This window comes from Oncorhynchus kisutch, linkage group LG3 (assembly GCF_002021735.2).
Source record: "Oncorhynchus kisutch isolate 150728-3 linkage group LG3, Okis_V2, whole genome shotgun sequence".
Lineage (NCBI taxonomy): Eukaryota > Metazoa > Chordata > Actinopteri > Salmoniformes > Salmonidae > Oncorhynchus > Oncorhynchus kisutch.
In genome coordinates this window covers 33,839,007-33,855,245 of record NC_034176.2, presented here as the reverse complement: position 1 = coordinate 33,855,245, position 16,239 = coordinate 33,839,007, and the positions used below count along the sequence as shown (strand labels likewise).

General features: G+C 43.0%; 1 protein-coding gene and 1 long non-coding RNA gene across 2 annotated transcripts in view; one reads left to right on the top strand and one right to left on the bottom strand.

Annotated features, from left to right (window-relative positions):
* LOC109881430 (single-stranded DNA-binding protein 2) overlaps positions 1-3,607 on the bottom strand; it is a 98,797-nt gene extending 95,190 nt beyond the window's left edge. The window contains exon 1 of the mRNA XM_020473570.2: positions 3,467-3,607. Within this exon, the coding sequence (XP_020329159.1) occupies positions 3,467-3,522 (56 nt within the window). The 5' untranslated portion in view covers positions 3,523-3,607. The remainder of the gene's footprint in view (positions 1-3,466) is intronic.
* Positions 3,608-11,592: 7,985 nt separating this feature from the next.
* Positions 11,593-14,471, top strand: LOC109872220 (uncharacterized). The gene is made up of 3 exons (XR_002252422.2): positions 11,593-11,698; positions 13,574-13,688; positions 13,968-14,471. It is a non-coding gene; the product is annotated as an uncharacterized LOC109872220 (long non-coding RNA).
* The last annotated feature ends 1,768 nt before the right edge of the window (positions 14,472-16,239 follow it).

Below are 16,239 nucleotides of genomic sequence, written 5' to 3'. Positions count from 1 at the left end.
TTATGAAGCTTGTACTGATTATAATGAGCTATTTGCCAGCTATGTGTGGTGCCATGTTTCTTTATATAAATATATATATTTTTTTTAAACCCTTTTTCTCCACAATTTCACGGTATCCAATTGGTAGTTACAGTCTTGTCCCATTGCTACAACTCCCGTACGGACTCGGGAAGCCAGCCGAACCAATGTGTCAGAGGAAACACTGTACACCTGGCAACCGTGTCAGCGTGCATTGCGCCCGGCCCGCCACAAGAGTCGCTAGTGTGCGATGGGACAAGAACATCCCTTCCGGCCAAATCCCCCCCTAACCAGGGCGACGCTGGGCCAATTGTGTGCTGCCCCTTGGGTCTCCCAGTCGTGGCCGGCTGCGTCAGAGGATGCTCAAACCAGGATCTCTAGTGACACAGCTAGAACTGCGATTCAGTGCCTTAGACCACTGAGCCACTCGGGAGGCCTTCCGCCATGTTTGTTGACATTATACAATGCATTTTGGGTGTCACATAAACATCTGTCAGACCAAAGATGTTATAATGAGGTGTTAGAATGGTTCACTCTTCTTTCGAGTAAACTTCCGAAAGTGAATGAAGGGAATGATCGAAGACGACACACCTCCTTCAACATGAATACAGCAAACAGACCAAACTCATCTTGTCTCCTCTTTATTATCTTTGGTTGACGCGAAAAAACAAACATGGCGATGCGCACAAACTACCCAAATAGTAATTGCTATAAGCCAAATCATATTGTGGTTTCTGTCAGCTGAGAGTTATCTAAATATGACCGCTTGTGTTAAGTCAATTTTTCCTCAGTTAGCGCTAGGACAAATGTAGCCTATATTTTCCAGTTTGATGATTTTTGTGTTATGCTATCGCTACTTCTGTGAATGTCGGAACAATCAACCAGAAGAAGGCACAGTGATGCCGAAACGATGGAGATTTACCCAATAAATTACTGGGAGTTTATATATAGTGTGCGACTATTTTTATAGCTTATTCGCTGTTAGTTAGCACCTCTACATAAAATCATTTTTCCCTGGGTGTGAGCCAGCTCGTGTTTTTATTCTAACATTGCATCCAAAAATAAACTGGTCACATTCAGGACTTTGTAAGGACTCTGTTTGTGCAAAATGTTTCTGCGAAAATAACAGTGTGGCCAGCTCAAATGCTGACTGCTGCGTCAATCGAAACTGGACGTTCTAAAGAAGCGTTCTAATCACACAGGTTTGAGTGTACGCTGCAGGGACCGCTGTAGAATGATCACACCCGTTTGTTGGTACGTGTGAAAAGGTTACATTTGTCAGAAGCAATCGGGCCTGGGTAGGTTAGGGCCTTGAATGTCTCGGGTGTGGGTAGGACTCTGGCTTAAAATTCAGGGCTCTATGCTGTGCAGGGCTCTATACTGCATCAGTCGGACTACAGGTGATAATGCTTATTGCTAAATAACACACCAGCCTGATAACATGGAACATTTTAGGCTCAATTTTGGAGCCTAAAATTATCATTTTAATGGTGTCACCATAATTTAATTTGTATTCATTTTAGAGTAGAAAAGTCACCAAGGCTGCGTTCAGTATGAAAAAACGTAATGCAATATTCAATTAAATGGAAACTGTGCTGTTCTGAACGACCAGTTGAAAAACCAGTTGAAAAAACAGGGTGGGGTTGTGTTGTGGGTTAAAAATGCACCACTATCCTTCAAATACCACACTCATTTCTTCAAGCCACAACCCCCTCACATCCGCCAAACGGAGAAAACGTAGGCTACCTCAAAGTCTGTTCAAAAACGTTGAAGAACATTGTTCAGTACAAGCCATTACACAACGTTCAATTGAACACACCTCAGAACTGACTTTCTCACAGTCGTTCTACAAAATAATTGCCAAGCGTAGTTACCTTCTGAGCTGTTAGTTAGACCAACAGTTTAAAGTAATATATACATTATTAGTATTTCAGTTGTGGTTAGGATACATTCTAAATTAACCAGAAACAACCATTTTACATTTATTAATTTATTTTTATCCTGGGTTGGGAGCCCTTAACCCCCATGTAAGGGGGTTGACCCCCTGGAGAATTTACTAATATTAGCAATAGTCTAATAATTTCCATGTGCCTATGACAAAAGAACCCACCCCTGTCGAACAGATAAAAATGTATTCGATCTTTAGAAAATCTACTGTTTCCATTACACATGGTCACATTTTTTCTTCCAGACTTCAATTCAACCAGTGTGTGCCAAGTGCCTGGGTTAATAGAAACCTGCCTAATGTAACCAAGTTCTCCTGTCTGTCTCCCGGGAAACTGTTTCTTCTTTAGACAAGATGTGCTCACTCAACAGAGACATTCATCGAAATAATTCTGAGGCTACAGAATGCATAAAATGATGTTAAAAAAATATATACATCTTTGACAGAAATTACATTATGTTGTAGGCTATTTTGACAGAAATTACATTATGTTGTAGGCTATTTTGACAGAAATTACATTATGTTGTAGGCTATTTTGACAGAAATTACATTATGTTGTAGGCTATTTTGACAGAAATTACATTATGTTGTAGGCTATTTTGACAGAAATTACATTATGTTGTAGGCTATTTTGACAGAAATTACAATTGAAAAGCATTGGTGTCAATACGTTAATTATTTGCTCAACTGAAAAAACACATAAGTTGCAATGTGCATGTATTGTATAACCCTGTAGTTATAACATGTTTTTCGAAAATGTACATAAACATATTGTTTAGGCACCTTGACCTGTAGGCTACGCTAGACTATGCAAGTAAAAAGTCAGGTAATGTTAATGATAGCTTAATAATGATGACACATTAGGCTATGCTGGATATTTAATAGTCTGTCTGTCAGCTGCTGCGAGGTACTGTAGCATGCAATGGTTCGGTTGATTGAACTAACAGCGATAGTGTCACCTGCTTGTCAACTTAATGCAAAGACAACTTCTACTCACAACAATATGCACGACTTGGGCATGTAAGCGTGCATAAAGCTCCACTGAAAAACTTGAACATAACAGTTGCCTAGGCTTTACAACAGCTACCTCTACAGACAGTATAATGTTTTTGCATACTATATAGCGAAATAACGCTAAACTGACAAACTGTAGATTGATAAGCATTGCTGTCAAAAATATAGGCTATGTCGCAGAAATACTAGCCTAGTATAACGGTAAAAGGTGTCCTATGAACCACGGTCATGTAAGTCGGCTAGCCTCGTGCATATATTATATTTTCCCATGATGTTCTATTGTAATCTTTCTTGTTATTTCCAGAATTTACAAAGAAATTGACATGGTCAACTTTTAAAGCCGTGCAAAGCCTCAATCATGCCTTTATGAGTCTCTCTCTTGCAACGTCTCTCTTCTCCGACAGCAGCTCCGTGTGACTGACCCGGACGTTCATTAACTTTCTCAATCCTCCCTCATTGCTGCGGTTTCCCCCCATAAATAAAACTTACTTTTCTCTGGCTTGGCTGTCGGACGGCACGTTGTTACTCTTGCCTTTGGCGTACATGCTTGCAGAGAGCTCCGATTGTCACGCACCTGTCAACCCATCACAACCTCCCCGAGTACAGCCCCATCACCATGGTGACACAAGCAACGTCGCTTGCCATTGGATGTCCTTATATTTGAGCACACCCATTTTGTGTGGTAAACGGCAGTGACTGACAGTTTGCTGGCCACGCCCTTCGTTAGAACTCCCCAAGAACCTCCCTCCTTTCCCTCCCTTCCCTCCCTCCTCTACATTATCTCTATCTCTCTGTTTTTCTCTCGCTCCTAGCTCTCTCTCTCTCTCTTTTTCGCTCTCTCCTTCCGTCTGCCTTGGCTGTGTGTGCCGCTCTCCCTGGCGCTTGCGCTCACATACACGCACACACACACACACACACACAGAGAAGCACACACTCACGCACCTTCACACACTCGCGCACGCAGACACACATCCACAAGCACTCAAGCATGTACACTCTCTATCACACATACACATACTCTCTCGCTATCTCTCTTTCTCTCACACACACCCGCACTCCTCCCTCCTCCCTCCATTCTACTCTCTGAGTGCAAGGGGGGATTTGAAACAGTCCGAGAAGGATTTTAAACGACTGGCTGCCCCTTTAATAGACAATCCCCCCCTCTACAATCACACCCGGCGCGCAGACAACGCAATGCGCAAACAACCATCGCAAATATGAACTGGAATTACATGGGTCTATTACAGAGCCAATGTTGAACTTGGGAATGGGTGTAGAATGGGAAGAGACTGACAGAGGTGAGAGATCCAACAACATTCTGTAGTGTTGTATCCCCTCCTCTTGTGAGCCAATTACACACAAATTAAACTAAACAATGAAATGCATCATTCTCACAATGGCAATATTTGAAATAATCCACTTTAGTAAACTAACTCATTTGTTGTCTGTGCTGTTTTCTGTTTAAGGCAATAGTGTAGATCACTCCACCCTCTTAGATGCCACAAGTTGACACCTTGTGAATTACTGTAACCGGGAGCAACAGAACCTGGACTTATTTGTTCATTTGAGTCCCCTCTCATCAGTTGATTATCAATGGATTTGTGTAATACAAAATCTTGCTATATCTTCCCATTTTTATTTGTGATTTAGACAGCACCGATTCTTCTGTAGAGGCAGTAAAGTACAAGGAGGCATCCAGTCTGAAACATGTGTTGCAGTATGTAGCCTGAGCTGTTGCCAGACAATTGAATGTTAATTTTTCAACGATAAGCCGCCTCCAACAGCGTTTTAGAGAATTTGTCAATATGTATGGCGTTGTGTGGGCTAGCGGTTTGCTGATGTCAACATTGTGAAAAGAGTGCCCCATGCTGGTGGTGGGGTTATGGTATGGGCACGCATAAGCTACGGACAATGAACACAATTGCATTTTAGTGATGGTAATTTGAATGCACAGAGATACTGTGACGAGATCTTGAGGCACATTGTCGTGCCATTCATCCGCTGCCATCACCTCATGTTTCAGCATAATGCACGGCACCATGTCGCAAGGATTTCTACACAATTCTTGGAAGCTGAAAATGTCCCATTTCTTCCATCGCCTGCATACTCACCTGACACGTCACACGTTGAGCATGTCCAGGATACTCTGCGTCGATGTGTACAACCTCGTGTTCCAGTTCCCGCCAATATCAAGCAACTTGCACACGATGCACCCGAGCCACTGTCTGTTCACCCCGCTATCATCCAGAAGGCGAGGTCAGTACAGGTGCATCAAAGCTGGGACCGAGAGACTGAAAAACAGCTTCTATCTCAAGGCTATCAGACTGTTAAGCAGCCATCACCAACATAAAGTGGCTGCTGCCAACATACAGACTCAAATCTCTGGCCACTTGAATACATCTTATAAATGAATTTAATAAAGGTATCACTAGTCACTTTAAATAACGCCACTTTAATAGTGTCTACATATCCTACATTACTCATCTCATATGTTTATACTGTATTCTATACGATCTACTGCATCTTGCCTATGCCGCATGGCCATCGCTCATCCATATATTTATATGTACATATTCTTATTCATCCCTTTACATTTGTGTGTATAAAGTAGTCGTTGTGAATTTGTTAGATTACTTGTTAGATATTGCTGCACTGTCGGAACTAGAAGCACAAGCATTTTGCTACTCTCGTATTAACATCAGCTAACCATGTGTATGTGACCAATACCATTTGATTTGATTTGATTTGACTTCACACAGCCATTGGAGAGGAGTGGGACAACAATCCACAGGCCACAATCAACAGCCTGACCAACTATGCGAAGAAGATGTGTCGCGCTGCATGTGGCAACTAGTGGCCACACCAGGTACTGACTGGTTTTCTGATCCACGCCCCTACCCCTACTTTTTTGAAGGTGTCTGTGACAGATGTATATCTATATTCCCAGTCGTGTTAAATCCATAGATTAGGGCCGAATGAATTTTTTTCAATTGACTAATTTCCTTATATGAACTGTAACTCAGTAAAATCTTTGAAATTGTTGCATGTTGCGTTTATATTTTTGTTCAGTATACTTTGGCAGAGATGAAATGCTAAGTTATGCTGACCGCGAGCTAACACCCAGGGTTCACTTCACTGTCATGGTGTACTTATCGTAAATCCACTGAGAGACAGTGATGGCTTTCGTTTCAATTCAGTGCCTCTGCAAATTTGGACCTAGTATATAACTGAAAAATGTAAAGTGCTGCATCCCAACGGGTAGTCTCTGGAGAAGGACTGCTCCTCCTGTGTTTGTGTGTGTATGTGTGTGTGTGTGTGTGTGTGTGTGTGTGTGTGTGTGTGTGTATGTAATCAAGGGCACAGAACAGGGCAGCAGTGTTTACCCTTACATAAAGCTCCGGCGATGTGACCCAGTTGGAATGGATGCACACTGTCTCTCTCACTCCCTCTCTCTGTATCTCTCACCACTTTCTGCTCCTCCTCTCGCTCTCATCACCCTCTCTCTCTCTACTCTTGCTGTATCTCTCTCTCCCTCTTTCTGCCCCGCCTCTCTCTCTGCACCTTCTCTCTTGTCCCTCTCTCTGTTAATCTCTATTCTTCTTTGTTCCTCCTCCTCCCCTCTCTTTCTCGCTTTCTCCCCCCTCTCTCTCTCTCTCTCTCTCTCTCTCTCTCTCTCTCTCTCTCTCTCTCTCTCTCTCTCTCTCTCTCTCTGTTCCTCTCTGTTCCTCTCTGTTCCTCTCTCTCCATCTCTGGTCCCCCCCTCTTTCCCTCCTCTCTCCTTCCCTCTCTCCTTCCCCCTCTCCTCTCTCTCCTTCCCTCTATTTTTCTCCCTCTCCTCTCTCCACTCTCTGTTCCTGTCCACCCCCCTCCCACCCTCCCCTCTCTCTCTCACTATCTCTCTGTATCTAGTGAACCTCATCCCCCAGGAGAGAGACGGCGGTTCTATTTCAGACTAGCAGAACTTTCGGTTTTGGGATGAGTCCCTTGGGGGCTGATCGCCATGACAACGAATCACAGGCGACAACCGTGTGTTTGAGAAGATAGAAAGGAGGAGAGGAGGGTTTAGGAAAAAGGAGGAGGTGTGTGGGGTTCAGATTATACTGAACAAAAATATAAACGCAACAAGCAAAAATGTCAAAGATTTTACTGAGTTACAGTTCATATAAGGAAATGAGTCAATTGAAAATCTATGGACTGGGAATTCAGATATGCTGTAAATCTGTAAATCACAGGTACCTTTAAAAAAAAAGGTAGGTGAGTGGATCGGAAAACTAGTCAGTATCTGGTGTGACCACCATTTGCCTAATGCAGCGTGACACATCTCCTTCATATAGAGTTAATCAGGCTGTTGATTGTGGCCTGTGGATTGTTGTCCCACTCCTCTTCAATGGCTGTGCAAAGTTGCTGGATATTGGGAGGAACTGGAACACTCTGTTGTACACGTTGATTCAGAGCATCCCAAACATGCTCAATGTGTGAAATGTCTGGTGAGTATGCAGGCCATTGAAGAACTGGGACATTTTCAGCTTCCAGGAATTGTGTATAGATCCTTGCGATATTGGGCTGTGCATTATCATGCTTAAAAATGACGTGATGGAGGCGGATCAATGGCACGACATTGGGCCCAGGATCTCGTCACGGTATCTCGGTGCATTGAAATTGCCAGGGATGAAATGCAGTTGTGTTCATTGTCTGTAGCTCATGCCTGCCCATACCATAACCCCACCAAAACCATTGGGCACTGTGTTCACAAATGTTGACATCAGCAAACCGCTTGCACACACAACGCCATACACGTGGTCTGCATTTGTTAGGCCGGTTGGACATACTGCCAAATTCTCTAAAACGAATTTGGTAGAGAAATGAACATTCAATTGTCTGGCAACAGCTCTGGTGGACATTCCTGCAGTTAGCATGCCAATTCCATGCTCCCTTAAAACTTGAGACATCTTTGGCATTGTGTTGTGTGACAATACTGCACATTTTAGAGGTGCACCTGTGTAATGATCATGTTCTTTAATCAGCTTCTTGATATGCCACACCTGTCAGCTGGATGGATTATCTTGGCAAAGGAGAAATGCTCACTAACAGGGATGTATACACATTTGTACACACAATTTGAGAGAAATAAGCTTTTTGTGCGTATGGAACATTTCTGGGATCTTTCATTTCAGCTCAGGAAACGTGGGAAAGGGAAAGGGGGATACCTAGTCAGTTGTACAACTGAATGCCTTCAAATGAAATGTGTCTTCTACATTTAACCCAACCCCTCTGAATCAGAGAGGTGCGGGGGGGGCTGCCTTATTAATTGTCATCCACGTCTTCGGAGCCCAGGGAACAGTGGGTTAACTGCCTTGCTCAGGAGCAAAACAACAGATTTTTACCTTGTCAGCTTCGGGATTCCATCCAGCAAAACTTTGAGTTACTGGCCCAAAGCTCTAACCACCAGGACCAAGACTTTACATGTTGCGTTTATATTTTTGTTCAGTGTATATACAGGTATATTTGGAGAAAGGACAGCAAGAGTTAACAATATTTAAGGCATGAGTAAATGTTTTGCTTCTGCCAAGGGTCAAACACTTATGTAGTAATGACTCCCACTCAGGTTCACAAATCATTAGGCCGAATCACCAGAAAATTGTTAAATGTCCCTCTGAAAACAGGTGTGTGTGTGTGTGTGTGTGTGCGTGCATGCATGTGGGTTTGCGTGTGTGTGAGAGAGTGTGTGTGTGGTTATCAGTGACGCATCACTGCTATCACAACAGCTTGAGGGCAGTTAGAAAGGAGAGACAGAAAGTGGGAAGGAGAGATAGAGAGATATAAATAAGGAAGAAGAGATAGAGAGATATAGATCAGGAGGGAGGGAAGGACGGAGGGATCATTCTCTGCCCTCACTGTCGAGATGGCTCCTGTTAACAATGTGCTGCTCTGATCTTCTGACTGGTAATGAACAGCTCCTCTCTACAGAGTTCACCTCCATGTCCACCTGGGCTGTTGAGTGGCTTCTACAGAGGGTACTAGAGAGGAGGAGATTGTGGGAAATCGAAGGGGATCACCATAACCCCATGGAGGGGGCCTGGGCAGAGTCCCATAGAGGCTGCTGGGGTAATGGTGTGAAACCTGGCATCTGCAGATATACTCCATCGCCTGTGCCTTAGCTTCCTTCCCATTGACTGGCCCTGTGTAATCCCTGAGCCTGCAGTTGATATCAGAGCTAAGACCCAGCACGTAACACTACAGCTCCAGTTACTGCTCAGAACACAACAGCCACACTGGAAAAGAAGCCATCCGCTACAGAGAGCGAGAGAGTCTCGGTCCCAAATTGTATCCTAGTAGGGCTCTGTTCAAAAGTAGTGCACTTTGTAGGTAGTAGGGTGCCATTTGGGACGCAGACACAGAGGGTGTGATGCCCTGCATGGAGACTTACAGTCACAATGTGAAGGGAATGTTCAGACTCACTCCGATCCCAATCACACACTTACTGTAAATGCTAAAGATTGTATAGCAGAGGAGGCTGGTGGGAGTAGCTATAGGATAACGGACTCATTGTAATGGCTGGAATTGAATAAATGGAACGGTATCAAACACATCAAACATATGGAAACCACATGTTTAACTTTGTTCCATTTATTCCATTCAAGCCATTACAATGAGCACGTCCTCCTATAACTCCTCCCACCAGCCTCCTCTGGTGTATGGTATATTGATGTTGAATCATGCTGTGAACTTAGTACAGATGTACAAAAGGTTATATGTTGAGGGTTCAATACTTTACTTCAATACAATTGTTACCTAGTTCATTTTGGACTCTTCTGCAATAAAGAAGAAATATAGTCAAATTTAGTTAAACCACCTTACACTGTGTTTGGGGTCAAACTAACAATGACATTTTACAATAGCTCTATTCCATTATAATTCTACCATGATGTACTAAGCAATGGTAACAGGCACCAAATGCAACAGTGAAATTGACTCGCAGGATTGTTATTGAGAAAAGACCCAAATCGTCAGTGTATCTATATTTGGACCACTTTATCTTACCCACCAGATTCTCCTCCTGAAATGACATGGGAATAGGCAAATAAACAACGATGTGAACAGTCTGGGACATGTTGTCTCTCTTCTTTCTCCACTCCCTCCCCCCCTCTCTCTCTCCTCTTCTACTCTGTCTTTCTCTGTCTCGCTCTACCTCCTGTTTTTTCTTCCTTCACATCCTCTCTGTTTGTTTCACTCTCCCTTACTCTTACTATTTACCTCAGCATGATTCGTTTCAGTGTGCTGGGGTGACCTGCAACTGCAAAATGAGAGCCACGGAAAGTTGTGGGGGAAAAAAAGACAGTGAGTGAGAGAAAAAATCTCTGAAAACTGAGCCCACCATCTTCTACATGCATTGGTAGATTGAGTATTCATCGAGATAAGAATCTGATATCATGTATTTTCATGGAGGTGTGAGTCTGTGCACAGGATCTGGGGCAAATTATTTGTCATCTTTCTCTCTTCCTCTCTTCTCTCTCTCTCTCTCCATCCAAGGCCTTTCCTTCCCCTTTGGTTTCCACCAAGCCACAGTCTGCAGAACCCAACCCACGGTCTTGTCTGAGGTCATCTATTTTAGGGTGTCTAGACGCTTCAGATTTGTCACAATTACGACAACTTTTTAATTTCGATTTGGGGAACCGCTACACGTCAGAAAGCTGAGCTGCACCAGGGGCACAGACCAAGACGCGAACACAATGGATCTGTCATCTGTCTTTCAGAAACTGCTGCAACATTTGGCAAACAGCCCTTATTTAAAGAGAGGGTAGATATGTGACCATATATTTCCTCTGAGAGTGACTGTTAGCAAGGATGCCAATTAGCAAACCATTAAGTGTTCACATGAAAGAGCTACTGGGGAATAATTTGCACTGAAGTTTACAAGAGCTTCAGGGTCTGTAGATAATTTAGAGTGAACAATAACACACCTTGTCACACAGTGTCTTTATTTGGTTAAACACACACGAGACACAATGGAGAACGTGTCATTGTTTATTTTTAACCTCCATGACTGGATTCCGGGACCGATGTTTGCTCAGTTCAAGAATGCTGGCACAACCTACCTAAGTGTTAGGCAAGGTGTATGTTAGGCAAGGTGTTAACATATTAATCAACTGACATGAATAGGTTCCCACTGGGCAACAAAAATGTTGAATCCACTTTGTTTCTGCGTCATTTCAATCCAAAAACATTGAATCAAACTGATTGGATTTGCAAAAAGTCATCTACTTATGAAAATGTACAAAAAAATGTTTGCAAAAAATCCAATGACATGGTGAAATGTTTTGTTGATTTCCCATTGAATTCACCTTATTATTAAATGTTGAGAGGAGAAAGTATTAGTTAGTACTATAGTACAATATAGACAGGTATCTATAGAAGAAGATAGTAAAATTATTTCACAGGGCCTCGGCCTCAGTACTGGCAGCAAGGTTTTCAGGCAATCTGCAAGGATCTCTGTGTTCTGCTGGAAGTAGAAGTTCCAGTCTGGGGCGTGTGGAAACTGCCGGCTCTAAACAACATTTGCTGTTCTCCCCTCCCCCTTTCCTCCTTCTGACCGGAAGCTCCTCCTGTTTGCAGCCAGAGTTGTTTTCTTTTTCTGAGGACGGGAAAGTCACAGCCAGGGCTTCCTGTTTGCGACTGTGTTCATGTTGGTGATTTGTATTAGATTGACAGCATATAGTATGGGTAAGCGTCGAACAGTGTGCGGAGAAAAACACTTCTTAATCAGTTTAGGTCCAAGAAAGGTACTTGGATGTGTGCATGTTTTTACCTCTAAAAGCACCCATGTTTTGATATTCCACAGTACAATCGCTGCCTGCCTGTGATGTGTGGTTGTGGTAACAAAGGCTGCAGATTGATATGTGAAACATTCCTGAGTCATTTCTGGTAGCAAGTTCAAAATTAACTGTGACTTGCTGGATTTTGTCCCATGTTGTGAAATGGTCATAGACCGAAGTTCCAGGGAGACTTCTGTATCCATGCCCGAGCCATAGAAAAGCCAGAGATGGGCAATAACTTCAAAAGAGTAATATCGTATCGTTACTGTCTGTCTTCTGTTTACACAGTTATGCAGCCTTCAAAAGATCAACCCAGTGACCCCAGCTCTTTGTTGCTGTCTGTGCTCACTGATGATTTATAGGATACTGTCTGTGTGCTGTATGCCGTTTGATTTACTGAAATACCAAAAACCAATGGATTCAACGATTCTAACATATAGAAACCGACACAAGAGAGCATCCTTGAGAACTTCCTTGATAAAGTTCTGTTTGGAGGAGTAGCCCTACTGTAAAGTCTGTCAAGTACAGTCTGTCTATAAAATGCACATGTTTGACCTGTCTGCATTCTCAGCTGCACAGTGTAGGCAATCTGGAGAAGCCATTTTGAATTCCCGCCCCTTTAGCGTGAAGTGTTATTACCTGCGATTGGGGTGTTTGGGAAGAACCTTAAACTCAGCTCTCAACAGTGTAAACAATGTATCATCAGGTCTACGTGTCACATCTCCATCACACTGGGTGTAAATGTGCTTTAACACTTCCCAACCATTTCCAGTGTGGTTTATTAGAGTGTAATGATTCTCTGTAGGCGGTTCCCTTTCTCTGATCAGCATTTAACAGCACTGGGGTTGAGGGGGTAGCATTAGTGGAGGTGCTGCTGCTTCTTTCTGGTTCATCATGTTAAGTATAGCATGCTAATTAAGCATCTGTTTAACAAGATATTATTGTAGGTCCTCTAGTGTTGCTGAACAGATGTTCAGACATCATTGGGACAACATGACTTTATCTCTAAGGGAATGGAAACCTCATAGTGTTTGCTGTTTATGGCCATATTTAGCACAGAAGTCATACATCATCTGATCATCTACGTACTGATAGAAATCACTATCTGCATTTTCAATTTGTTTCATTTAGTAGACGCTCTTATCCAGAGCAACTTACATGGTTAAGTGCCTAGCTCAAGGGCACAACAACTGATTTTTCCCTTACTCAGCTCGGGGATTCAAACCAGCGACCTTTCTGCTACTTGCCCAACGCTCTTATCCGCTAGGCTACTTGCCACCCTATCTAGGCTGCTAATATGTGTTGACAGTCTGTCAATATGGATTGGTAACCTAGGAATGGAAATCATAGACAGATTGCCTTGAGGGAATATTCTTGGGAGGGGTGAGGTAGCAAAGTTTGAGATTGTACTTTTGAACCCATAAGGCTAATAAGTATTGTAGGGGTTGGGATCGAAACAGAAGATGAACTTCTGTAGACTGCAAGGAAGATAATATCAAAAAATATTCTTCTTCTTCTAAGTATTAAACAGCTACATGTGTTGATCCATCTCTGCTGATATCCAGAGGCAAATCAAATCTTGGTCTTACTATTATAATGTATTTTTTAAAAATTGTATTGTTACACTTTGGGTGAAAAGCTAAACCTCCCTTATTAATCATGTAAAACAGCGTATTCCATGTATCGGTGGAGCTAATTTTCTGTCTTGAAAAGGCCAGTTGAACAGAGGTGGAAAAACTCCCTTTACAATTAGATGTATGCACAGCCTTCTTCTGAATTCCAGGCAGGTTTTCTGTTGGTGAAATTCCTGATGATTTGAGGCGTTCCAAGCGTGCGCTGGGTGCTGATGTGCCCGACGGAACATTGGAGTGCAGGCTGGCAACTGCAGAGGATTCTGGGTAATAAAGCTGCAGATGAGTGTGTGTGTGTATGCGCATGTCTGAGTGTGTGTGTGTGTGTGTGTGCACGCGCATGTCTGAGTTAGTGTATCCTCAGTCACAGCTGTTCCTTGTCTCTCCTCTGTCTAATGTGATCTTACTGACAGACATTCTCCTCAGTGCAGATGTCTACTACCGACAGGCCAGTGCCTGTGGGTGTAGCTCAGGTGTGGCTGGAGGTTACCCAGGTTAGAGTGCCCTCTGGCTAGGCTAACGTATTTCTCCTTTCCCCCTCTCCAGGCCAGGATAATGGATCGGTGTGGATGGAGGTCAGGAGGGGAAGTTTTCCCTGTTTTCTCTTCTCCTCCTCTATAACTGGACCTACAGTTAGTCTGTCTGGACGTTCATCTCTGGAAGCTTCCCTTTTCCCCTAACGTAAACAACATGGGGCACCAGAAGTCTTTCAATGGATAAGGTGGTCACAGTCTGGAGTTCAATCGAATCCACCAATGCTACGTTTACGCAGTAATGTACTACTGCCTGCACACACGCTTCTATTCGATTGACTATGTATTCCTTTGCGTCACTTTACTATATATTTGTAAATACAGTGTAATAAAGTCCATTATAAAGTCCATTATAACTACATACTACCTCTCTTATTACTTCTAGCACTTGTTAATTTTGACTACACTCATTTTATTGTTTTTATTGTTATTGACTAATGTATTGCACTTCTTGCACCTGCAGTAAACTGTGTATGTGACAAATAAAATTGGATTTGATTTCTTGTTCCGAAGAAAGTGAAAGCATCAGAGCCCAAGACCATTCTGTGCTTGTATTTGACCAGGGGGAAAAGAGTCACTGTATAAATCCAGCAATGCGGGTTTGATTGAATCTGGTTCTGGAAGCATTCATGTCTTTCAGATGAGTGGGTTTACTACCACCTGTTTTTTACTATCCTTAGTGCCTGCCTCTCTATGTGATCAAGTCCTTTTCCAATCAGGAAACTTGTAAAACTTGAGTAAGGACAACAGTTCTTTCAATTGGGTGATACCGTCTCTATCTGCAGTTACTCATAAAGTAACAGCCTAAGAGGCTGAGGAGGTGGGCTGGATTTGATTTCAAGGATCCCCAGATGGAGCGGTGGTTGTAAAATGACAGATTTGTTTTGAAACAGCGGGAAAACTCAAAGCGAGTAGTTGACCTTGCTTCCATGTACACTCCACGCAAGTTGTGTAGTACTGATATACTGAACGTTGTTTGTGCATTTTGGAACACCAAAATGTGTGTGCATGTGAGTCTGTTTGTAATTTGTTTTGTGAAGTGCTAATGAATAACAGTTCCGTAGGCTACACACGCCCCCCCCCCCCCCACACTCACTCACACACACACTCTCACACACCATAAAAAATCCTAACATACCAACTCCTTGTTTACTGAATGGAATAAATACCATCACATGCCAGGATCATTTTCCCTTGGTAACTAAAAACATATGTGCAGACAGGCCAGTGTTGACACTTCCTACAGTAAGGTCTGTATTCCTTCATTCATTCATACACTTTCTTATGTTCTCTTCAGCAGTCAGCCTATCATAGTCAGCTAGGTAGGCCATCCAATATTAATCAGGTTTAAATAGAGATGTCTGCAAATACAAAAGAACTTCAGAGATAACAAGAATACATGTGCACAGACAATTGAAAACACATCAGTGCTTTCTGTGGACATCCAGTAGAGGAGAGAGAGAGCCAAGAGATTCCATGGCTAGGGAAGCTGGCTCAATACAGGTAAAGGCTGTCTCTATCTCTATTTCCATGCATGCCCCCCACACACACACTGGAGTGATTAGCCCCAGAGAACAGAGGGAGAGGCCTTTACCCAGAGTTCACCACAGTCAGCCCAGCTGCCACTGGAAAATCGTGCCAATGCCGCAGCAGAAATGTATGTGTCTTGTATGTTTTTGCACATCCACTTCCCTTTGTGTGTGTGTGTGTGTGTGTGTGTGTGTGTGTGTGTGTGTGTGTGTGTGTGTGTGTGTGTGTGTGTGTGTGTGTGTGTGTGTGTGTGTGTGTGTGTGTGTGTATGAGAGATATACCCCACCGCCTAAAAGCGATAAAGAGGGAGTGCTATTATTTTCTGAAGCACACTCTAGACTCTAGCTTTTAATGACAACTAACCTCGGGGGCATGACAACAACGTGATTTCGAGGTATGGCTACGCGAGACTAGATGACAACTAACAACCTGAGAATATGAACAACTGACAACACAAGTACTTTTTCCATTTCATTACCGAATTCACACCTGGCTTGAGGATGAGCTGTGGGAGGATGAAAATACCACTGTTGTGGTTAACCGAGTCAAAGGTTCCTGAAAGCCACTCTAGCACAGGTGGGATTGCAGATGTTCATAAACACATGTGAAACACAGCGGCTTTCAAATGTGCATCTTTGGTTGGGCCTTTTGCCCATTTATTAGCTGCAAAGATAAAACAATAGCAATACTTTCATATAGGCAGATTGAATTACCATAATCGCGTATCGTTGTTCCAAGGTGAGCAGGCTAAGAAC